At 34.5% G+C, this 22,871-nt stretch overlaps 1 protein-coding gene across 3 annotated transcripts in view; it reads left to right on the forward strand.

Moving 5' to 3' along the window:
• Nucleotides 1-22,871, forward strand: part of TDRD3 (tudor domain containing 3) — a 157,465-nt gene that overhangs the window by 65,731 nt on the left and 68,863 nt on the right. For 2 of the 3 annotated variants that reach the window (XM_054586408.1, XM_054586410.1), the window contains exons 4-7: nucleotides 8,021-8,181; nucleotides 13,203-13,344; nucleotides 19,375-19,446; nucleotides 21,645-21,794. In XM_054586408.1, the coding sequence (XP_054442383.1) occupies nucleotides 8,021-8,181; nucleotides 13,203-13,344; nucleotides 19,375-19,446; nucleotides 21,645-21,794 (525 nt within the window). The remainder of the gene's footprint in view (nucleotides 1-8,020; nucleotides 8,182-13,202; nucleotides 13,345-19,374; nucleotides 19,447-21,644; nucleotides 21,795-22,871) is intronic. The other variant, XM_054586409.1, reaches the window with a different exon arrangement.

Raw genomic sequence — 22,871 nt, forward strand, 5'->3', positions numbered from 1 at the left:
ACTTCTTTAACTCTCATCACATTTCTGTGAACTACCCAATGTCTTAATTTCAAAGTATTATGTAAACTATTTAACTATTTTAATGTAATATCTGATATATACAAACATAGGTTTTGAAGCCTAGTGAAGTGAGTACCTGTGAAGCCTCAGCTGCTGTGAGGACGAGGACATACAGTGCTGTTCTGCCCACCATGTGTCCTGACGCTTCTTCCCGCCACACCAAGAGATGACCGTTAGGAATTTTGAGTTTAGCTTTCTTTAAATTTTAAAAATATTTTATTTACATACATAATTATTTCTAAAAATACTTGTATTCTTTAATGTTTGTGTTTTTTAAGCTTTACAAAATTATAGCATATTGACTGTTGTAGCTTGCTTTTATCATTCAGTGTTCTAGCTCTAACATATGACCGTGTTGCATATGCCTATTAGTCATTAATTCCCTCTTTTGTATAATATTAAATTATGTAAATATACCTCAGTTTACTTATTCATTCACCTGTTGGTATTTAGATGCTTTTTCTTTTCTTGTTGTAATAGATGCACTACTTCTAGAAAAAACTTGTGTGTTTTTCCCAATGCATGTGGATAAGAGTTTCCCTAGGAAACACAACCAGGAATTTAATTATCGTATACTACAGTGAAGCCAGTGTTCAACTTTACAAGATTATGTCAGGTTACTTTTCAAAGTGGTAATACCAATTTATATTACCTTCAGTAGTGTATACTACTAGATCCCATTGATACATATGTTTTGTGGCACTTGGACTTATCAAAATGTTTTGATTTTGTAGTTGTAACATTTGTTATTTTTCCTCAATCTATTCTCTTTTTAGTATCAAGTGATGTAGTTTCTTACCTGTAAGATATTGTGGCGTTTTAATTGAAATTGCATTGAATCTGCAAATCAGCCTAAAAACAACTGACATCTATATCCTGTTACCAGTGAAATTCTGGTAAACTGCCTCTCTGAGAAAAAAAACCACCCCGACATGTAGTATTTGACACTTCTTCCTCTATAAATATTCCTACTATGACTAGATTGTAAGCTACAGTGTGAAATCACTGAAGCTAGAACTGGGACGAAATGTGCAGAATAGGCTCTGATGATCTGGTATGATCTGGTATGAGCTTGTATGAACTGGCTCCAGCACACCCTTGGATGTATCTCTTTATTTATTTAGTTTTTCCATCAAATTTTATAATTTACAGGAAGTATATAAGTTCTTTATCTTTTGTAAGCTGTATTCCTAGAACTTTTACATTTCTATTGTAAATAGTGTTTTTAAAAAATTGTTAATTTCTCCCTCTGTTATAGGTGCATAGAAAGGCAACTGATAATTGCAGGATGACCTTAAATTCTGCTACCCTGTACTTATTATTCTTAAGAGCATGTCTGTTTATTCCTTTATGTTTTCTCTGTAAATTTGCCTGTTGTGGACATTTCACATGAATGGAATCACATAATATGTTCTCTTTGCATCTGGCTTCATTGACTTAGTGTAGTATTATTGAGGTTAATCCATGATGGAGTTTGTGTCAGTAGTTTGGTCCTACTTGTTGCTGAGAGTAGTAGAGTTCCATTGTATGGATATACCACATTTTGCTTTCCATTCACCAGATGATGGACATTTAAGTTGTTAAGCATAGGTTAGTTTTTGTTTTGTTTTTTCATTACTGCTAAAATATCTTTTAATTACTCCTTAGTCTGTTGATTTCTATCTTTGTTCTTTGCTTCTTGACCAGACTTGTTCAGTATCAGTTTCATTGATCTTTCCAAAGAACCAATGATAAAGAGTTTGTTAATCCTCTGTATTCTGTTTTTGATTTGTTATTTCATTAATTTATCTTTGTTATTTTTTCTTCTACCTTATTCTAGCTCACTTTGCTGTTCTTTTTTCAACTTGTCGGTTCATGTCATTAATTTTCTTCTTTGTTTTCCAATATTAGCATCTTGAGGCCATTAATTGTTCCCCTACTGCTCCTTTAACTATGCACCAAAGGTTTTTATGCATAGTATTTTCATTATCATTCAGTCTTAAATAGTTTCAATTTATATTAAAATATCTTTTTTGCTTGTTTTATAGAACATTATTATTTTTTCTTTTTATTATAAATTGCTCATTCAGTTATATTGTGATCAGAGAATTTGAACCAAATGTTAGCTCTATTTGAAATTTCATACAGGCTTACATTATAGCTTGATATGTTGCATGTTTGCTTGAGAAGAATATGTATTACACCGTGATGAGGTTCAGAATTCTGTATAAATTCTCCAGATTAGACTTACAACTTTTTAGTGTGTCTTTGGTTGTTCAAAATTCTCAACTGAGAGACTTTAAAATTTGTTTAAATGCTTATTTTATATGGTTCTCATGCTTTGTGGCTTGTTTTCTTTTGAGTCTCATGATATTTCTTGTGATACCTTGTTTCTTGATCTTCCTGCATGGGAATCCTGGACAACCGAATCAGGAATACTTTCTTCTAGAAGCTATAGGTGGAACTAGTGTGGGTGCTGCTAACTTCCAATGAGTTAGGTTCTGGCTAAGGTTAACTTTGCTACATCTCTACTAGTTCAAAGCAGAGGTTCTCAACTGCAGTGTTGTTACTGCCAGAAGCAAACATATCTTCTCTCTGGAGGGAAATGTCCTCCAAATTGACATTTACCATAGATACTTAAATAAATTACATGAAGAATGTTCCATAATTTCTAACGTGATATAAACAGTTCTCTTTTAATCCAGTTTTCTTGAGTCTGATCCCATCCTTTAGGATGGAATAGGGTGTGACAAATCTTATACTTGCCTTTTTTTCCTGATCTCCTTGCCATACCCCCATGCTTATTATAATAATATCAAATTTTCCTAAAATAATACGGAGTTGTTTCGGCAGAGCAAAGAAGTTAGATAAGAAAGAAGGTGTTAGAAAGCTTACCCTTCAGGCTTTTAAAGCAGCTGTAGGTAGAACCACTATTTGCTTTCAGCTTACCTGAATCATTCATTGCCAGTTGCTTGGATAATAAAGTAGAGATGTGAATAGTTCTGCCAAAATGTCTCTTGATATAAATGAGTGGACGAAAAAATGAGCCCTAGGAAATCTCTACTGAAGTGACTGGGAAGTAGTAATAGAATAAAGAAATGAATTGTGGTTTGAAGTACTTAAAAGGACTGTGGAGGTTGAAACTTTTTTAATTCTCTTAATTTTAACCCACTTTATAGTTAATTAGGATGGAAAATTGATCAGAACTTAATCATGCTCATACATTCCTTCTGAGCATATGACCCTGTTTCTAGTCTTAATGGAGAATGTGATGCTTACATTGTTAGGTATACATTGATAATTTTTTTTTAAAGTCAACTGGTAAGATTATAAAAAGAAATGACTGGCAGATATTTCATAGTATCAAAGAATGTCTAAATTTTGATGGTTTTTAGAATCCTAAAAAAAAAATCTCAATTTTAACCATTTATCTATGTATGATCAGACTATATAACTGATTTCTTGTCACCCAAACTTTGGGAAAACATTATAAATGAGAATGTTATTTTATATGATTAATAGTTAATAAAGTAATATAGTCATTTAAATCTGATATTTCATATAAGTTGGTATCATTACTGAACAAAAGTGGGGTTCAGCAGCCTGTTGTCACCCACAGGCAAATTCTGAAGACAGAGGTTGGTGGGCAAGGGATGAGGTCTTTATTAAAACGCTGCACAGTTTGGGAGGATTGGCAGCTCCCCAGCTCCAGGCTCATCTCTTTTAGGAAACCCGGACAAAGCTCATCTGTTTCCAAAAAGACTGAAACCAAAAACAATGCCCCCAAATCCCACTGCATCCTTATCTGCCCTTTGGGGCCTGAGGCTGTTAAACAGACAGTTCTCTGGCTTCAGGCTCCTTCTTGAGGTCTGCTTGTGGGGCTGGCACTGCCACCAACATGCCGCTTTCAGGACCAAGCTGATCCCACAAATGCTCCCTGGCCTGCACCTCCACAGTGGTGGGTCCCAGAGGAAGAGAAGTGTGTCTCTCCCTTCCCTCTGTGTAAATCTCCCAGTCAAATTTCCACATGCACAGAAGGGTTCCCCTCCTCAAACTCCAGCCAACCCTGTCCTTTCTCCTGGTTAGACTGACAGGCCAGCACCTCTCCTTGCTGCCATGTTGACTTTTACGATACGCCATCTCCGGTTTTACCTTCAGTTTGGGACCGGAAGTGGGTAAGAGGGCTTTTCCCCGTGTCAGTCTCCTTTGTTAGTCTCTTGCAAACACAGCAAATGACTTCCTCCGGTGTCACACTAGCAGTGTGGTTTCACCTGAGCTACCTTAGGCATTTCCTGTGGTGCTTCCCTCACTTAGGGCATCATGCCTGTATCAGTACGACTGGCTAGGAATTCAAATGACAGAGGTGTCCATCTATCTAAGGAGAGGAAGAAGTGAAGCCTGGATGAATATTTTTGCCTCAGAGAATATTTCTGGCAGATATTTGGTATCATTTATTAGAATTAGAGATCTTTACCTGGAGACACAATGATAAGTTATCTTTACCTACTTAAATTTTTTTACAGTAATTTATTTTACTTATTCCTTATTACTCACGCAAAAGAGAAAATCAGATATTAAAGAAATCTTGGGCAGTCAAAGATTGATCTTTGTCTTTCATTGTTTTCATTTATAATTTTTATATATATATTTACTTAGGGGTTGCCTTCGATACTAGTTGAACAAAGGTTTTGAAGTTAACTCTCATCTAGTTTTCTGAATGCTTTTAGATGATTTTAGGTTTAGAGTTAAAGTTGGGATTTAGGATCTTAGAATCATAGCATTTTTTCCCCTACTGTCTGAGTTTTATGTAGCTTCAGTTCTTCTCTATTTTTGACTACGTACTATAATAAACTGAGTAGTATAAACATAATAATGAAAGAATTTATTTTATCTGCTGGTTTGCTTGTAGAATATTTCTGAATTGTGGAGTCTCTAATTGTAAGGCTTAATAACTCAGATTTAGACATGACTATTAAAAGATTATATATAATTTCAAAATTTCTAAGGTGAACCTAATAAAGAGTACTTCTTTTCCTTCTTTGGTTTTGAAGTAAAGGAGTGGCAGATGTGGGCCAAAAATATCAACTTTACTATTGATAAAAATTAGTTTGAAAGATGCAGATTAGTGGGAGGGCCAAATGGATCCATTAACCAAACCACAAACCAGGCAGACTTGTACACTCATGGCAGTGCCAATCCAGTGAGAAGGGTGAATAAATAGTTCTTCCCTGAGTCCCTACCTAGATCCTCTCAAAAAAAGAAGAGGGAAGATGAGCCCAATACATTTAGTATATTCTTCCCAATCAGATAAGTCAGTCCATAAGTGGACATGTTAGTTTCCTGAGGCTGCTGTAACAAATTACTACAAACTTGGTGGTATAAAATAACAGAAATTTATTCTTTCACGGTTCTTTTGGCCAGAAATCTAAAATCAAGACATCAGGGTTGGTTCCTTTTGGAGTCTCTGAGGGAGAATCTGTTTCGTGCCTGTCTCTTAGCTTCTGGTAGCTATGGGTAATCTTTGTTCCTTGGTCTGTAGATGTGTAACTCCAATTTCTACACCCATCTTCTCATGGCCTTTATTCCCTGTGTCTTCGTGTTTATTTTCCCTCTTCTTTTCTTACAATGACAAATCATCTTTGGATTTTAGACCCACCCTACTCTAGGTTCATTTCTTCTCTAGATACTGATATCAACTATGTATGCAAAGTCCCTTTTTCCAAGTAGGGTTATGTTTACAGTTCCATGTGAATGTGTCTTTTGAAGAGACTACTGTTTAATCCACTGAAAGGGATGGAGAGGCCAGGAGTTGTAGTAATAAGTAAACTTGGGGCTTGCTAGGAAATATCAAGAGTTGGGGGAAAGTGTTCCTCCCTAGCATGCCTCAGTTTTTTGTTCTCATGGTCAGAGGTAGAAGATCAGCAAAAACGGGCCCATTCCTACCCTGCATTTGTGTCATTGGATGATCTTCAATTTGTATTTCTTCGATAGAATCTTTTAAAGCCACTTGTATATTTTGTAAGTATTAATGGTTGAAACTAGGTAAAAAATATATCCACACAACTGCACACAAGTAAAAGGCAGTTTATTACAACACATTGAAAGCAAACAGACCAGTGAAGGTGCCATGTCAATACCCTTGAGATGTCTAACTTCCAAAATTCCATGAAGACACCTTGTAAGCTCTATGTCAGATGGATGAAGGTTTCCTTGTTGCTCTGGATATGAAATATTAGGAAAGTTTAATATCTTTTTTACTAATAATGAAATAAAAATGAGTATTTCCCTTCCATACTTCAATGGATATGTATTTCCTAGGATGCATGAGTTTCACTTTGGAACATATAGGTCTAGATTATTATTGTCTAACTGAACTTCCAGTGATTTCGACAGTCTATACCTGTTTCGTTTAGGTATAGAACACTTGAGATGTGGTTAAAGAGACTAAAGAATTGAATTTTTAATTTTATTTTTTTAATAGACCTGTGCTTAGTGGACTGTATTAGCACAGACTAGATATTTGTCAATGTCTAACTAGAGGTGTCCAGTCTTTTGGCATCTCTGTGCCACACTGGAAGAAGAAGAGTTGTCTCGGGCCACACATTAAATACATTGTGACACGTAATCACAAAATATCTCATAATGCTTTAAGTAAATTTACAATTTTGTGTTGGGCCACATTCACAGCCAGCCTCGGCTACATGTGGCCCACGGGCTGCAGGTTGGCTCCCCTAGGCTAAAAATATTGGGAGCAGTAAAATAAAGATAATGCCTTTATTTTAATGACATTAACAAAAACAAAATAAAGTTCATCCTGAATTAGCAGCTTATCTAGACTTATTATGGGTTTCGTTTAAACTTGGCATTTTTGTTGATGGCAAAAATTAGATGACATTTTAGTCTCTTTTCTCTATATAATCTAGGCCTTTAACAAAATTATTCCTTTGCAGACCTAATACTGGTAAGTATGGAGTAGAAATTTGTCAACTTGGGGACATGCTTACTTGAGAAAGTAACTGTAAATGCCAATCATTTCACATGTCTCTTTGCTGAAAAGGTAAAACTAATATACACAGAAAGTTTTTATTTAAAAGACTATAACAAAAAGTACTTTTTCATTGCAGGTATACTACTTAAAGGTATAACATTTAATAATGTGAAAAGTACCACTTTATGTTAAATTTATTTTTCAAACATAAACAGATTTTGTTGTCATTTCCGAATCATTCCATAATTGTTTTATTTCATAAAATGTTTAACTTAATACCTAGTCCATAAATTATATTTTTGTCTTTGATTGAATTGTGGTCAGAGAGAACTTTTTTTTCCCCTCACTGATAGTGCCTATAATATAGCAGTAGATTTAAACTCATCTAAAAAGGAAATGTGAAAATAAGTATAACTCATTCTTTTTAAACTTATATATAGTTTAATTTTGGAGCATTGTAGTCTTCATTTTTGCCAGAAGAGGGTGTACTTTAAATTTGAAGTTTTTGAACAGAAAGCATCCCTTTCTGTTTATTCCTGTAAATAAACCTCCCTAATGTTTACTCTTGTAAAGTTGATGTTTCTTAAAAAATTACAAACTCTTTAATTTCAGAATGTGCCTTAATGTACATTGGAGGAGAAGGGAGATCTATGTGAATGATTTAGAGCACAGAAGACTAAAAACGTCTATTAATACACCTTTAAACCAGAAATATAATTTTATTTTCCTAAAGTTTTCCTGCTACTTTCTGAAAATGAATTAAGAATATTTTTTTAATATTCTCTAGGAGACTGCTTTGAAGTTTTATCTTTAAATACAAAACACAGCCCCTGATATACATATATATATGTAATATAATTTTGATTTTGGCCTTATTTAATTGAAATTATCATTATAAATCATAAAGCATAGCTCTTAAGGAAAAGAGATACCCTATAAATGAAAACAAATCTATGGCTAGAAAGTGATATTTATTTATTTGTGTTTTGACAGCTTGAAGGTCCATGTGTTTTGCAAATTCAAAAAATTCGCAATGTTGCTGCACCAAAGGATAACGAAGAATCTCAGGCTGCACCAAGAATGCTGCGTCTGCAGATGACTGATGGTCACATAAGCTGCACAGCAGTGGAGTATAGTTATATGTCAAAAATAAGGTGATTGGCACTTTATTTGTATATTTATTACAGTGTTTGAACATGCTGTTCAAAATGGATTTTATTTTAAGAACTTGGAGAAGAATGAACTCTTAAGTGTATGTTACAATTTTTTAGAAAAAATTAAAGTTTGTATTTCTATTTTATCTGTATAGAAAAGTAGTTAAGAATGGTGTTAGTTACTCCTTGCTTCAATGTTAATTATAAAAACAGAAATTTAAGGTGTTCTTGCATGAAAAATAATCTTTTTCAGTAAACTGGAGGTCATTCAAAAATTTCCCAGTATGAACAGAATTTCTTCAACTACATTAACTATGTCCATCCCCACACTATTTAGTGTTCTAGAAAAGTTAATATAGGCTAATGCGTTTTCTAAGGAAATGATTGACGCTAGGGAGGTTTGTATGCCTCCCTACTGGAACTCCATAAAGAAGAATTTTTCAAGTCCTTCTTTGGCTATTTCATGAGAGGCTTTTAGGGTCATGCCTATAGGAATGGAGGAGAGCAGTAGAGGAGTATTGTAGGGGTGGGAGAGTCTCTTTTATTTTCAATGTACCCATTAGATCAGTTTGAGTTCTATTTTCTGAAGTGGAAATTTTCATTAGACATTTGTAAACCCCATTTCTTGTCCTCTTACTCATTTTATATGTTTATGTTTGCTGCTCTGTGCTTTCCATTTAATGTAAATTTTGAGACAATATTTTTCTCCTGAGTAAGCATTTGGCAAACATTTAGCATCTATTGTGTTCCAGCTCCTTGTCTGGAGCCTGGGGTACAAAGGTAAAAAAGAAGGGTTAGATTTTGCTCCCAGATAGCTCCTATGCTAATGAGACAGGTACAGAGGCTTATAAATTATAATAAATATATAACTGAAAGGATTGGGAGTCTAGAAAATTAACCTTTTCCTGGAGGAGCCAGAAATGGGACTTAAAATATGAATAGACGCTTTGACAGAGATGAGAGGGGAATAGCACATACAAAGACACAGTGTTCTGACAACAGGTGATGAACAGTTTCCTCTGGAGGAGCTTGGGTGGAATGTGGAGGAAGGGTGGAAGGTTGAGACCTTGAATACCATGCTGAACGACTGCTCTTTTTTTTTTTCTCTTCCGTCAACCTTTCTAGTGTCTGCCTCTAGTAAGGGATCCTCTCTCCTTAGAAGATACATATTTCTCTAAAATGTTGATTTTCATATACAAAGGGGAATTATTGACTTTGTGATTATGTTGTCATCTTCTTGAAGAGGTGAAGGATTCCTGCTTTTGTGAGAAATACAGCCTTTCCTCCTCTGACATACTCAGTGAGACCCCTGCAAAGGAGTCCGCAGATGACTCAGAAAGAAGACTTGCCACATAATGGCTCATTCTCCCATTTTACAGCAGTGTATTTCTCTGAGGTAAATGAAAGCAAGATCAGCTCAGGGAGAAGGTCTCTTATGCTATCCACTGCCTTCTTTCTTTGAATTTATTAGTTTAAGAATTGAAAAATCATCGCTACTTGCTCATTCACTCATTGAAATAGCATGTCTACTTTGTTGCTGTAAAAGCAACAGCTTTAAGAACTGTTCTTACATGGGAACAATTTGGGAGACCATCTTCAAAATAAGTTTGGTTAGTTTCTTAGAAGGAAGGTAGAACTCACTAGAGAGGATGAACAAGGAGCTGGTTTAGAAGGTGGTACCTGCAGTGGGCATTGCATTTTTCTGGGGTGCTTCTTTCCTCTCTTTCATCCTACTTTTTGCCTCAGTTCTCCCTGTTTGTTTGTTTGTTTGTTTTGCTTAAAATAGCAATATACAGAGAGTAAAAGTACTTCAGGATGCCAGTAAAACTAACAATTAAACCAAAATATGTTCTCTGAATAAGAGTTAGTTATGGCCCTAAAAGTGATGCACTAAACATTATTTTAGAATTTTAGCACCTGTTTTTTCTTTCCTGGGAGTAGAACTATAATTTAATCTGTTAAGTGCAAGTCTTTATCAGATATCATAATGAAATTGTGTTACCATACTCAGGTTGAGCTACCTGCGCTTTGGAAACCCGTACTGTAGAGACAGGTGCTGATGTAACGAAAGATGGTTTATTCCAGTGCAGCAGCCTGAGAAGGTGGCAGATTCCTGTCCCCAAGACCAACTTAACATCTCAGTGCAAGCAGAGGGTTTTATTAGGAGGGAGAGGAAAAGAAGCAGAACAAAGAAATCAGAGGGCGGGGGTTGAAATTTTTCCTCCTGTAAATCAGCAGTATATTCTGATGATTATCTTGAATCTGGCCAAGAAAAGGTGTGGGTTGTAGTTGTTGTTGTTGTTTAATGACTGAGAGTCAGCAAGTCTCCTAGAGCCATAACATCAGTTACTGGAGTCTACTACCTTTGAACTTGGTTCCTGGGACTCTTTCACAAATATGCTGTTTATCTCTGGGTTGCATATTAGTTAACAATTCATCTTTTATAAAAGCACCTTTAACAGAAACAATATTAAAAGAACAGAGGGATGGGTTACAGCTGTATGTAAGTCCATATTCAGATAATTTGATTTTTTTCTCTTAAGTTTTGAAGTTACAGTGTCATAATTTTTATGCCCCAGTAATTTACATCCTATTTTTAAAGATGTGTAGTTTCTTATATTGTTCATTTTATGTATTTCTGTATTTTTCAATTTTACCAATTTGTAAGAAATTACTGGCTGGAAGTGGTTTTGAAGAACACATATAGGTTTTATGTAAATAACATATAATTTTATTAGTAATTTCTTTAGAGATAGAGAGAACAGCAGCCTGGTATCCTTGGTACTTATTTATCCCTAAACAATGACTATAGAGTTATGAAAATCTGGATCTGCTGATTGCCTGGAGTTGGGAAGAGTGTCTTCACTTAGTATGATTGTATTCAGTTGTTGCTGACCTTGAAGTCTGATAGATATTGTCCTAAGTTTACTACATATAATATAACAGAGCTCTGTACCTAAGGGCTAGGCAAGGCTGTTTATGACCATTTATTCTCTAAGTTGCATGTGATGACTAAGCATGATTAAGCTTGGGGTCCTCAGAATAATTTTTACCCCATAATGTCTTTGAAAAATGGTTTTGGAGGAGAGCTCTACAAATACCCTGTACCATCAGAAAAATGAGCAAGTGAGTTCTAGAGCAAATTAAGTCTGAAACATCACTAGAGATAAAAAAGACAAAACTGAAGCTGTCCTACTTTGGGCACATCATGAGAACGAAGGGTTCTTTGGAAAAGACAGTAATGCTGGGAAAAATAAAAGACAGCAGCAAAAGAGGAAGGCCAAGTATGAGATGGGTTGACTTCATAAAAGAAGCCATAGGCCTGAATCTGTAGGAGCTGAGCAGTGCAGTTGAGGATAGGACACTGTGGGTGTCACTTATTCATAGGGTCACCAGGTGTTGGAGCTGACTCAATGGCATGTAACACAAAATGTCTTGCTCTGCATGCAATCTTTGAAGCTTTAAAAACAGGTATATTCTGTTTCTTGTTGTTAATAACTATTTTATCAACTTTTCTTTTTTCTAAGACTAGACCAGTTCTTTCACTGATTTACTGTTGCATATATCAGCTCATGGTGAATTTCATGAACTTTTAAAAGGTGAACAACGTAAACCCATTCCAGCATGATTTTCTAAGTCATTCTAAGTATTTTAGAACAGTTTTACTCCTATTTGGAGTGCTTTACCTTTTGTTAAGTGTGCAAAGAGATGGATGGGGTGGGATGTGCTTTATATGGTATATGTGCTTTAACTTTAGAATAAACCTATATGATGAAATGGAATTCATGGATTTCTTCCATTAATTCTTTTACCAAAAGGTGGGTAGGGGGATGAACATCTCATCTCCAGTTTCTGTAAAAGGGGTTATGGTGTAATGTTTGCCCCCAAACTGAAAGTATTAGTCTATTATAGAAAAATTCTTTTAATGTTAATATGTTTTATTCATCAGTTTGTTAGATTCTACATGTAAATGAGATTTTATGCTAGTTTTTTTTCTCTGACTGGTTTATTTCACTTAGCATAATAATCTCCAGGTCCATCCATTTTGTTGCAAAAAAGTTAGTATGTTTTAGAGCAGCAATTTTCAACCTTTTTCATCTCATGGCACAAATAAACTAATTACTAAAATTCTTTGGCACACCAAAAAACATTGAGTATTTTGCTGATCTGACAGAAAATAGATATGAGTATAATTTTGATTCATGCACACTGGATGACTGTTGATGTTTGGCTGTTGTCATTTTTTAAATTTGGCAATCTGAGGGAAAAGAGGGCAGTGCCCTTGACTAAATAGTCAGATATTGCATGTTTTAAAAATTCCCGTGCCACACTGGTTGAAAAGTCACTATTTTAGAGTAACTAACTCTCATTTGATCTTTAACTACATGGTTTACAAAAAAGAGGGTTATTTTGCCCTGACCAATGTGGCTCAGTTCGTTGGGCGTTGTCCCACAAAATGAAAGATCCCTGGTTTGATTCCTGATCAGGGCACATGCCTGTTGTTGTGGATTCGGTCCCTATTTGGAGAGCGTACAGGTAACTGATCAATATTTTTCTTTCACATTAATATTTCTCTCCTTCTCTTTTTCCCTCTTTTCCCCCTCTCTCTAAAAGTTAAATAAAATTTTTTTTTAAAAAGGTTATTTTTTTTTGGATTTTGGTAGCTCTTATAGATGTAAAATTTTTAGGAATATTACTGGTCAGATATCTTTTCCTGTAATAAAATTTAATTTTGTAATATGGTATACTTTTATAATGCATAGCCAAAGCTCAGAGAAAAAAATGGCAAATCATATTTGTACAGCATGGCATTGAGAAAATAACTTTCATATCTTTTGCTTATCTTTACCACACAGTTGTGAGGTGTGATTTTTATTGTCCACATTTTTTTTTTTTTTTTACTTCTAAAAATAGTTTTTATGTTAGCTCATTTTGAAGACCTTGACAAGGTCATAATATGAGACTGAGTAAGTTTTGAGGAACTTCAGCTTATTTTAACTTTGCTATTTTCTTTGCTTTAGCCTGAACACACCACCTGGAACTAAAGTTAAGCTCTCAGGCATTGTGGACATAAAAAATGGCTTCCTGCTCTTGAATGACTCTAACACCACAGTTCTTGGTGGCGAAGTGGAACACCTTATTGAGAAATGGGAGTTACAGAGAGTAAGTGTAAACTAACAAGAATGTCTTCAACTTTTAAAACACTACATTCTTTTTATTGCATTCTGTGTTTTAAGGATACCTTCTTATAATGAATAGTAACAATAACCCTTGTGTCAGAGTGGAATAGAATGGAATACAGGGATCTTAACAGAAACTATCTTCCTTTGTTTAAGCACATTGTTACTCTAATGCAAATGTCATTTTTCAGTATTTGTTCTATTTTTTAATCTACTTTTGAAAATTCAGGTTTTACTGACTAGTTTTCAAAACCAGTTATAATGTGTGTGTAATGCATATAATTGTTTCTGCAAAAACAAGTGTGCATATATATAAACATAATACATATTTCTCTCATCTACATACATACATACATACATATATGCATACATAAAAGTGCGTACAAGTTAGAATTTCACTATATTGAAAAGGTTCTTGTGACTAGGTTCTTCCTAATCACTTTAGTTGATGTTTCCCCAATTCCTGTTAACAGAATCTTCATCCTTGTAGTCATTTGGTTATCTAGTAATTGATCCTCTACTTTTCTTCCAGCAACCAATTCTCTTGACCTACTGCAGTCAGACCTCATATCAGTCTCTTGCCTACCACATGCATTGCTGTTACTATAGTTTTAAGTATTTAGTATCTCTTGCCTGGACTGCTATAGTAGCCTTTTAACTGACCTCTGCACATATTCTTTCTCCATCTTCCAATCTGTTTTAGGCACTTCTGCCAGATTATCTTCCTTAATCATAACTCAGAACAGGTCACACCCTGCTTTTATTTCAAATGCCTTAGTTTGGGATGCAAGTCCATTTATAATCTAGCCCTAGTTCTGCTTTACCTTTTCAACTCTAAATTATTTCATACAGATTTTGTTTTAGCCAAATGGAACTACTTACTCTTTCTTTGATTCTCTATGCTTTCCTCAATTATATTTTTGGATAAAAAAAGAGTGTACCACTTTACACCACTCATCTTGTGTTCTCCTTCCTAATCCCTTGCATGGCCAAAGTGTCCTTGTGCTTTTAGACTCAGATCAAATGCTTGTTTCTTCACAAAATGAAATAGTTGCTTTTTTATTGAATTCTTGGGACACTTTAGCTATGTTAAGAAGTGTATGACTTTTTACTTAGCACCAAAATTATGTTTATTTTCTTATCTCTTTTAATAGATTATAGGCCTTTTAAGGTCTGAACTTTTGTTTGTATCATTTTTGTTTAGTTCTACAAATATTTGCTGAACAGTACGTAGGTATTGTCCTGAGCTCTTGTATCTGTACTTCGTGTAATCCTTCTAATAGTCTTGTGAGGGGGTTTTATGTCCATACAAATCAGAAAATGGGCTTTAAAAACTGTTAACTAACTGGTTTTATGATGTTATGGGTGGAAAATGAGTTCTTGTGGTATCACAAGGAAAAGAATTTCCTGAGACCACCCAAGAGCATATGGCTCTGTGGTATGATTTATTGATGACACAAAATTAAGGGGTTCCACCCCCGACTTCCCAATGTCCCATCTCCATCTGTCTTGCCATGGGAAATGTCCAACCTTGTCCTCAGTAAGGCCAAGACAAAAGCCAGTGTCCAGAGTTTCTACTTCATTTTAAAGTCCAGTCCAGTCCAGTCTAGCATCCAGCTGGCTTAGTGTGTTTTCAGCTGCAGCTCGTTGTTGTGCTGCAGTATTCAGGCTCCCTCCTGATGCCTGCGTGTGGAGTCCCCACAGCCATGGGTCATGCGGCTGCTAGGGCAATGTGACCATCAAGAGAACAGGATAGTGTTCCATGCAAGTGTGGGGTGAGAAGGGGAGAGAGAAAGAGAGCTTAGCTTTTTGGAGCCTGCAGGTGGCTGCTAAGTGGTCTCAATCCCTCTCCAGGTATCTTAGCTTGTGTTTGCAGCTGCTCTGGTGGTAGAATCCATGTGGCTGCTGGTCATGAGGCTGCTAAGGCCACATGGCTCTGGAGAGAGAACGTGAGAGCGCATGGGGCAAGATTGTTGCCAGGTGGATGAGGGAGACAGTGCTTCTTTGTTCCCCTGGGATTATAACCAGGAGTTTGGGTTTGGGACGGATCAGGTGCCATTTCAAAAGAAACAATCAACTTTTCAGGCTTTCATAGGCTTTGGTAGGTTTACATCTCCTAGTTTAACTGACCGGCCTCTGGTCCAGCACTTGCCCCTATTAACCTCAACAACCAGTACAGGGCGGAAGGAGGAGTGTTAATACCCTTGGCGGAGCGCCATGCTCTGGTCCTCAGGAGTGTGAAGCTGTACCTTCCTGGTAAAGCAGACAGGCTCATACATCCCTTTTCATTAAGCTTAATGTCTAAGCCCCTTTGCTCCCTTTTTCTAGCTAAATACCAACAGTAACAATTAGACTGCTAATAGGTGGTGGATCTGAGCATTCCTGTATCTCCAAGTGGTAGCTCTGAGTCTTACATATAATCAATATCATAACAAGTAATTGTCAAATGAAGGAATCACAAAGCACATAAAGCTAATTACTCTTAAAGCTAAAATTTATGTTCTTGTGCTGCTCTCAGATCTTTCCTAAAGTGAGCCAAATTGCCTAGCAATATGTCAAGTTTTGGCATTTTATAATATATCACTTTTTTTCTATTTTCTTAGTTTGAAAGTGTCTCTGTGGGGAGGTAAATAGATAATGAGAATTAAGCACATTTTTAATTTCATAGTACTTTCTTTATGATAAATAATAATGTGCTACGTTTTGGGCTGCTATACGATGCAGTATAAGATAATGCTTCATAAATTTGTTGTTTAGTTGAAAATGTTACAAGCAAGTAAATGGTTTGATAGTTTTACATAAAGAGCCAAGTTTACAAACTTTGAATTTCCCAGCAAAATCCTACTCATTTTATGTGATCCTTTCTTTAACAAGTTGATATGTCATAGTTTTTATTATAATTAGTTTTTAAAAAATGAGATAAGATGTTCTAAAGTCAGACCAACATCTTACATAATTTTCCCAACCAAGCCAGAACTATTAACACTTCACTGACTGAAAAGTCAGCTATCATCCTAGGAACCTCTTTGTTCCCAACAGACCTGCCTGCGAACACACACACACAGATTAGTAGTTGTTGATCGTTGTCCTTGTAATGTTTTATTATATGTTTCCACTTTGTTTCCTGAAAGCCTATTAGTATTTCTTGTAAGGGACAGTAAAAATTTACATTAAAAAGATTTTAAAAACACCTAAAAATAATTATAATTCTCTTTGGTTTTATGATTTTTTGATTTGGTAACCATAGTGATGTAGAAACCATGGAGAGTTCAGTTACTTGAACATCTAGCAGATAGTACACGTGGAAATCAAGTGTACACATAGAAATCATAAACCACGGAATTAATTTTGGAATTAAAGAGACCCTAACTATTCTTATAAAATAAGTAGGGGAAGAGAACATTGAATAGTGTTTAAATGATATGCAGGTGTTGTAGCTGTAGCAAGTTGATTACGTACAGGCGAAGAAAAGAAGAAATGTGTTTTTTTATCTTCCGAAAGTGAAACTCTGTACCATTAAACATCAACTTTTCATTCCCCACCTCCTCCCAATCCCTGGCAACCACGATGCTATAATACCTTCTGTCTATGATTTCAACTACTTTAGGTACCTTATGTAAGTGGAATCACACAATATTTGTTCTTTTGTGTCTGGCTTTCATTCATATTGCAGCATGTGTCAAAACCCCCTAACTTTAAGGCTAAATAATATTCTATTGTATGTGTGTATCTGTTTGTATCACATTTTGTTCATTCACAACTGATGGACATTAGCATTGTTTGTACCTTTTGGCTATTGTGAATAATGCTGTTATGAACATGGGTGTATAAATATCTGTTCAGGTTTTGGCTTTCAGTTCCTTTGGGTATACACTCAGCAGCAGAATTGAGGGATCATGTGGTTATAGTTTAATTTTTAAATAACTGCTGTATGGTTTTCCAAAGTGACGCACCATTTTACATTCCAATCAACAATACACAAGGGATCCAGTTTTTCTACATCCTTGCCAACTTGTTATTTTTTAATATTAACTATCCTTTTAAGTGTGGAATGGAACCTTATTTCAGTTTTGATTTGTATTTCCCTAATGCTTAGGGATATTTGGCATTTCTTTTCGTATGCTTATTGTCCATTTGTATATCTTCTTTGGAGATATGTGGTCTATTTAAGTCCTTTGCCAATTTTTAATTGGTTTGCTTTTTTGTTGTTTGATTTCTTAATATATTCTGGATATAAATTCCTTCTCAGTTTTATAATTTACAATTTTTTAAATATTTCATGGATCTCCTTTGTACTCTGTTGATACTGTCCTTTAATGCACAAAAGTTTTTAATTTTAATGAAGCTCAATTGTATCTTTTTTTCTTTTGTTAGATGTGTTTTTGGTATCTTATCCAAAAAATCATTACCAAATCCAGTGTCATGAAACTTTCTCCCTCTCTTTTCTTCTAGAAATTTTTATGGGTTTAGCTCTTAATTAGGTTTTAATTCATTTTGAAATAATTTTTGTATATGGTGTAAGAACACAGGTAGACTTTTTTGTAATGATTAATAAAAAATATACAGAAAAGTTTAAAGAGGCTATATTAAATGTCAATTAGCACCCTGGCCAGTGTGGCTTAATTGGTTGGAGCATCATTCCGTAGACTGAAAGGTCACAGGTTCAATTCCCAGTCAGGGCACATACCCAAGTTACGGATTCAGTTCCTAGTCAGGGTGCGTACAAGACAGCAACCAATCAGAAAAAAAATGACAACTAGTGCTTAACAGATATATATTAACATCTCAAAAATGAAACAAATAGGAGAAATAGACAACTGAAAAGAATCTTTCTGAAGATTCCTAATGACATTTCAAAGGAATTTATAATGTGATAAATTGCTTTTGCAAGGAGAATATTTTTTTCCATATTCATAATACATTGTCAACTCTCCAATTTTAAATATGAGAGTTGGGGGAAAGTCAAAGTTAGTAGGGAGATGGGAGTTTATCTTTATTAAATATTAATCAGTTGGCTGAATACTTGAAAATATAAATTAATTTTCAAAAGTCTTTTTTGTTTGTTTTTATATGTCTTGTTATTTTGAATCATCAAATCTTTAATTCATTCTATATATCTGGCACAAGAAGGGGTTCTGATTAAAACAAGTTTTCATTAAGGAAATTTTATTGTAATTAAAAGTAATCACTATATTATAAACTGTAACAATTTGATCTCTTTAAATAATTAAAAGTCACCATTATAAGTATTCCCATAAACTGTTTCTAGTCAGAACACTTTTGAACTCTGTTCCAAGACCTGGGCAATGAAGACCAAATATGTATTTCTTATTATACTGCAATATAACAAGTATGTTGTTTTGAGACTTTATGTCTCAAAAATTTATTTTAAAGATGATTTCCAGGCAATATTTGTATCAGATAAATATTTTAATATGGTTTAAAGTAAAATTTTTGTTACCAAAGTCTGTTATCTTTGAATTTGCTACTTGTTGAGGAGATTTTTTCCACTGTATTTTGTTCTTTTCTTTTTAGTCCTCACCTAAGACATGCTTATTAATTTTAGAGAGAAGTGAAAGGAGGGAGAGAAAGTGGGGGAAACATTGAAGTGAGAGAGAAACATCAATTGGTCATCTCTCACACACGCCTGGACCAGGGATGGAACCCACTACTTGGCCATCTGCCCTGACTGGGGATCAAACTCACAGCCTTTTGGTTTATGGGATAATGTTCCTACCAAGCCACACCAGCCAGGGCTGTGTTTTATTCTTATGGGAGCAGCTTAGAAAACTGTGGTGAATGTATATTTTGTTCGAGAAGATTAGAAGAGAGCCTTTGCCTAATTATGACGTTAGGAATAAAATATTTTGTATTGTTTGAAATAATTTATGGAAAGCTTTTTTTCTATTTTTAAAATAAAGATGTGCTAAAATAAGGAGATTCCTGGTGCATTGTAAATGATGTAAATTTTTTTAATGTATATTTTTTGTTTTGTGACTCACTTTCTTCACAGAGCTTGTCAAAACATAATAGAAGCAATATTGGAACTGAAGGTGGACCACCTCCTTTTGTGCCTTTTGGACAGGTAATGACTTTCATATTGCCAGGTGAAATTTAATCAGCAAAAGGTATTTTTCGTGTGTATTCAAGCTATTTTTAGTTTTGTGCCAAATATTCCTTCAGAGGTCAGAGAGTTATATGGAAATATACTCAGTAAAGGAACTTAAATGTTTTTTTTCTTTACTGTAATTAAATCAATGACACAGATGCTTTTCTTAAAGCGATGTTAACCCAAAGATTGAAGAAATTAAGAGGCATACCTTAAGAGAACTAATAACTAATTAAAATAAGATGGTGGTGGGGCTATTTTTTAATTTATAGAAATGCAAAAGAAAATTAAAATATGCTATATCTCATTTTGTTCCTTAAAAATAAAAAAGGGAAAGAGAAAATAAAAGTGTCAACAGAAGAATGAGACAAAATGTGAGGACACAAGAGGCAGGGAAGGGGCCCCATTGCACTTTAGGAGAGCCCGCTGTCGAGGCACCTACTTAAAGATTCTGTTTGTCTTCCTTGATCTAAATACCCATGTTAGTCAGGGACATAATTTTATTTTCAGTTGGATTTTTTTTCAGTCACAGCGACATTGATCCTTCTCTGACATAAGCTAAAGGTTGCTCCAATGTGTTGCCTTGAGGTAGCTCCTCAGCTGGCTGTTACCTTGTGACTACTTATTGTGCTCACCATCAAGCTGCATTCAGAGCCACCTCCTCTAGCCTACCCCTGCCTTATCCCTGAAGAGTCTGAGGATAATCCCTGAGACAGCTTACTCTTTGCTACATGATGCCCCCAAGTTTAGCTATTTGTATTCTACTTTGCGTTTGCTCTTTATTTTTCTTTGAGACTGCTGGCTCAGATGAGAATGCTGAAGATGAGTTAGGGACATAACAGGTAGGAAACAGAGACCTATATATCTGTAACAACTTAAAAAAGATTTTGTGTTAAAAAGATGACTAGTTGATCAGAAGATAAATGAACAGAGTCAGATGGTATCCTCTTCAAAGACCTTTTTGTAGAGTCAAAATTAAATAAAAGTAATTCTAGCATTATGTCTACTTTGAAAGAATTTTTAAAATATGTCAGTTTTTATTGTGCTTTGCAACATAACACAGTGAAGATAAAAGGAGGCATGATGCCCTATGGTGTGATCTATGTTGATGATACCCTCGCTTCTACTAGTGTAATAAAACCCCCAGAATAAAAGCAGAGTGTAAATATTCTAGTAATTTGTATTTGAAAGTGATAAATATGTTTGTAAGAATTTGCTTTTCCCTTAAATATTTTGGTGGTAATATTTCTTTCACAAGTGACTCAAAGTTATGATTTAATTATTTTCAAAAATTTGGGGTATGTTTTACAATTTATTTTGTCTTAGGAAGTATAATAAAAGTTATAGTTTCAATAATATTATTTGTTTATAAAGTCCATTCTGAAAAATTCTTTTCATAGATCTTAGCCTGTGTGTGGGTTAAAGGCAAATAATGCTGGCTGTGTATTGCTGTCTACAGGATATATTTCTATTGCTCAAAAGCTGTATTTGTATAACACATTTGTTTGAGAGCATGTTTTCTTTTATCAATGATTTGAGAAAAGGTTTATTTTATAGGATTTTTACTGCTACAATTAGAAGGGAGAAATAGAATTTAGGGCTTATTTTTAGGCAATTGATGACATTCTCAATTATTTTATGAGATGAAAAATATTTTATGAGACAAAACTTTGCATCCTCATTGAGGGACAAGGTCTGTTTTTAGATTTTGGATTATAAGTTCAGATACATCTTTTTATATGTTAAAATAACTGTATTACTTAACCCTCATTAAAATATTGAAGCATAATGTGTAAATCAAGCTCTTAATAAAAACCTCAATATACTTTTTCTTGTGCAATAGTCTATATAGTTTGAAATTTAAATTATTTAAGTCATTTTCCTAAAATGGAACTTAGATCTCCTGTTTTGATGAATGTTGTAAATATGGGCCCTGTTTTAGGGGGACACATTTTTGTGAAGCTTTCCCTTGTATTTACCAGTTACACTTATTTAAAAGTTACTTTAATCAGTTTTCTACTTTTGTTTTAAATGTATATGACAGAATGGTATTTTTATGGGCTCTCAGCTGTTGTGATACAAACTTTTTTGAAGAAGAAATTGTAGTTTATTATGTCGACCTTGAATCTGTTTTGGAACTATTGAAGTGACTGATTTTTATTTATTATTGCCAGAAGTGTGTATCTCATGTCCAAATGGATAGCAGAGAACTTGACCGAAGGAAGACGTTGCAAGTTACTATGCCTGTCAAACCTGCAAGTGATAATGATGAATTTGAAAAGCAAAGGACTGCTGCTATTGCAGAAGTTGCAAAGAGCAAAGAAGTAAGAAACTAAATTTTGATAAATTTTTCTTATTTCTTACCTTTATGTTCTATTTAGATTACTTACATTATTATTGTTTTTTCACATATAGTAACTAATACAGCAAACTTTTAACATTCTCCATGTATCAGTAGCAAGTGCCCTGGTACATATGGAGACTTAAAACTTACAAATTATGCTCCCAATGTTTTTAATTTCCCAAATCCTCTTGACAATTCCATTAAGTTACTCTTGCTAGCACACCACCCTTCTTTTCTCCCTCTTCCTTTTCTTTTAACATTGTAACAGCTGAACCCAATGCTTTTTATTTCATTTCATCCTATCATTGATTGAGCTTGATAACATTTTTTGAGGATAATTTTCCCTTCAGCAGCTTCTGAGAGTTCAGGTAAAAATCAGAGGATAAATCAGTAGCTCAGGATTAACGTCTTTGTCAGTTTTTATGCTTAAATTAATGTAATATAGAGTAAAAAATACTTTTTCTTGGGATTCAGTGTGTATTTATGCATGTGCACACTCTCTTATCTTTTAATATCCAAATGTTTTTCTAATTATTTTTAATTTCTTATTTACTTGAAATAGGCCTTTTCTCTTGTTATTGATTGATTTTTAGACTTTGATAAGAAGTTCTAATTCATGAATTGGTTGTTGAGATAGGCTTTGCTCAATCAGTAAGATTGAAATAGTTTTTTTTAAATTTCAAAACCAGTAGTGAATCTTAGCTAACTGCTCTTCTGTTGAAATTCGAAGTTGAAGGAGGAGACTTCTTGCATGTTTTGTTCCTTCTGCAGCATTTCTATCTGCCATCAGCCTAATGTAGACGCCAAGGGCACAGACTCTGGGATCAGGCAGCCTGGAAGCATATCCTGCTGACAAGCTGAGATAGGTTATTAAATTTCGTAACTGATTTTTTCCTTATCTATGAAAAAAGGATTATAATGGTTATCTACTTCATGTGGTTACAGTGAGAAATAAAATTGATAATCTTTAAAGCATTTAGAATATTATATGGCACAGATCATGATATTCTTTTGCTAAAAAGCTTTTAATAAACATGACTATTGCTATTCTTTAATA

The sequence above is a fragment of the Pteronotus mesoamericanus genome, unplaced genomic scaffold (assembly GCF_021234165.1).
Source record: "Pteronotus mesoamericanus isolate MK-2021 breed Mesoamerican mustached bat unplaced genomic scaffold, CSHL_Meso_final contig_94, whole genome shotgun sequence".
In the NCBI taxonomy this organism is placed as follows: domain Eukaryota; kingdom Metazoa; phylum Chordata; class Mammalia; order Chiroptera; family Mormoopidae; genus Pteronotus; species Pteronotus mesoamericanus.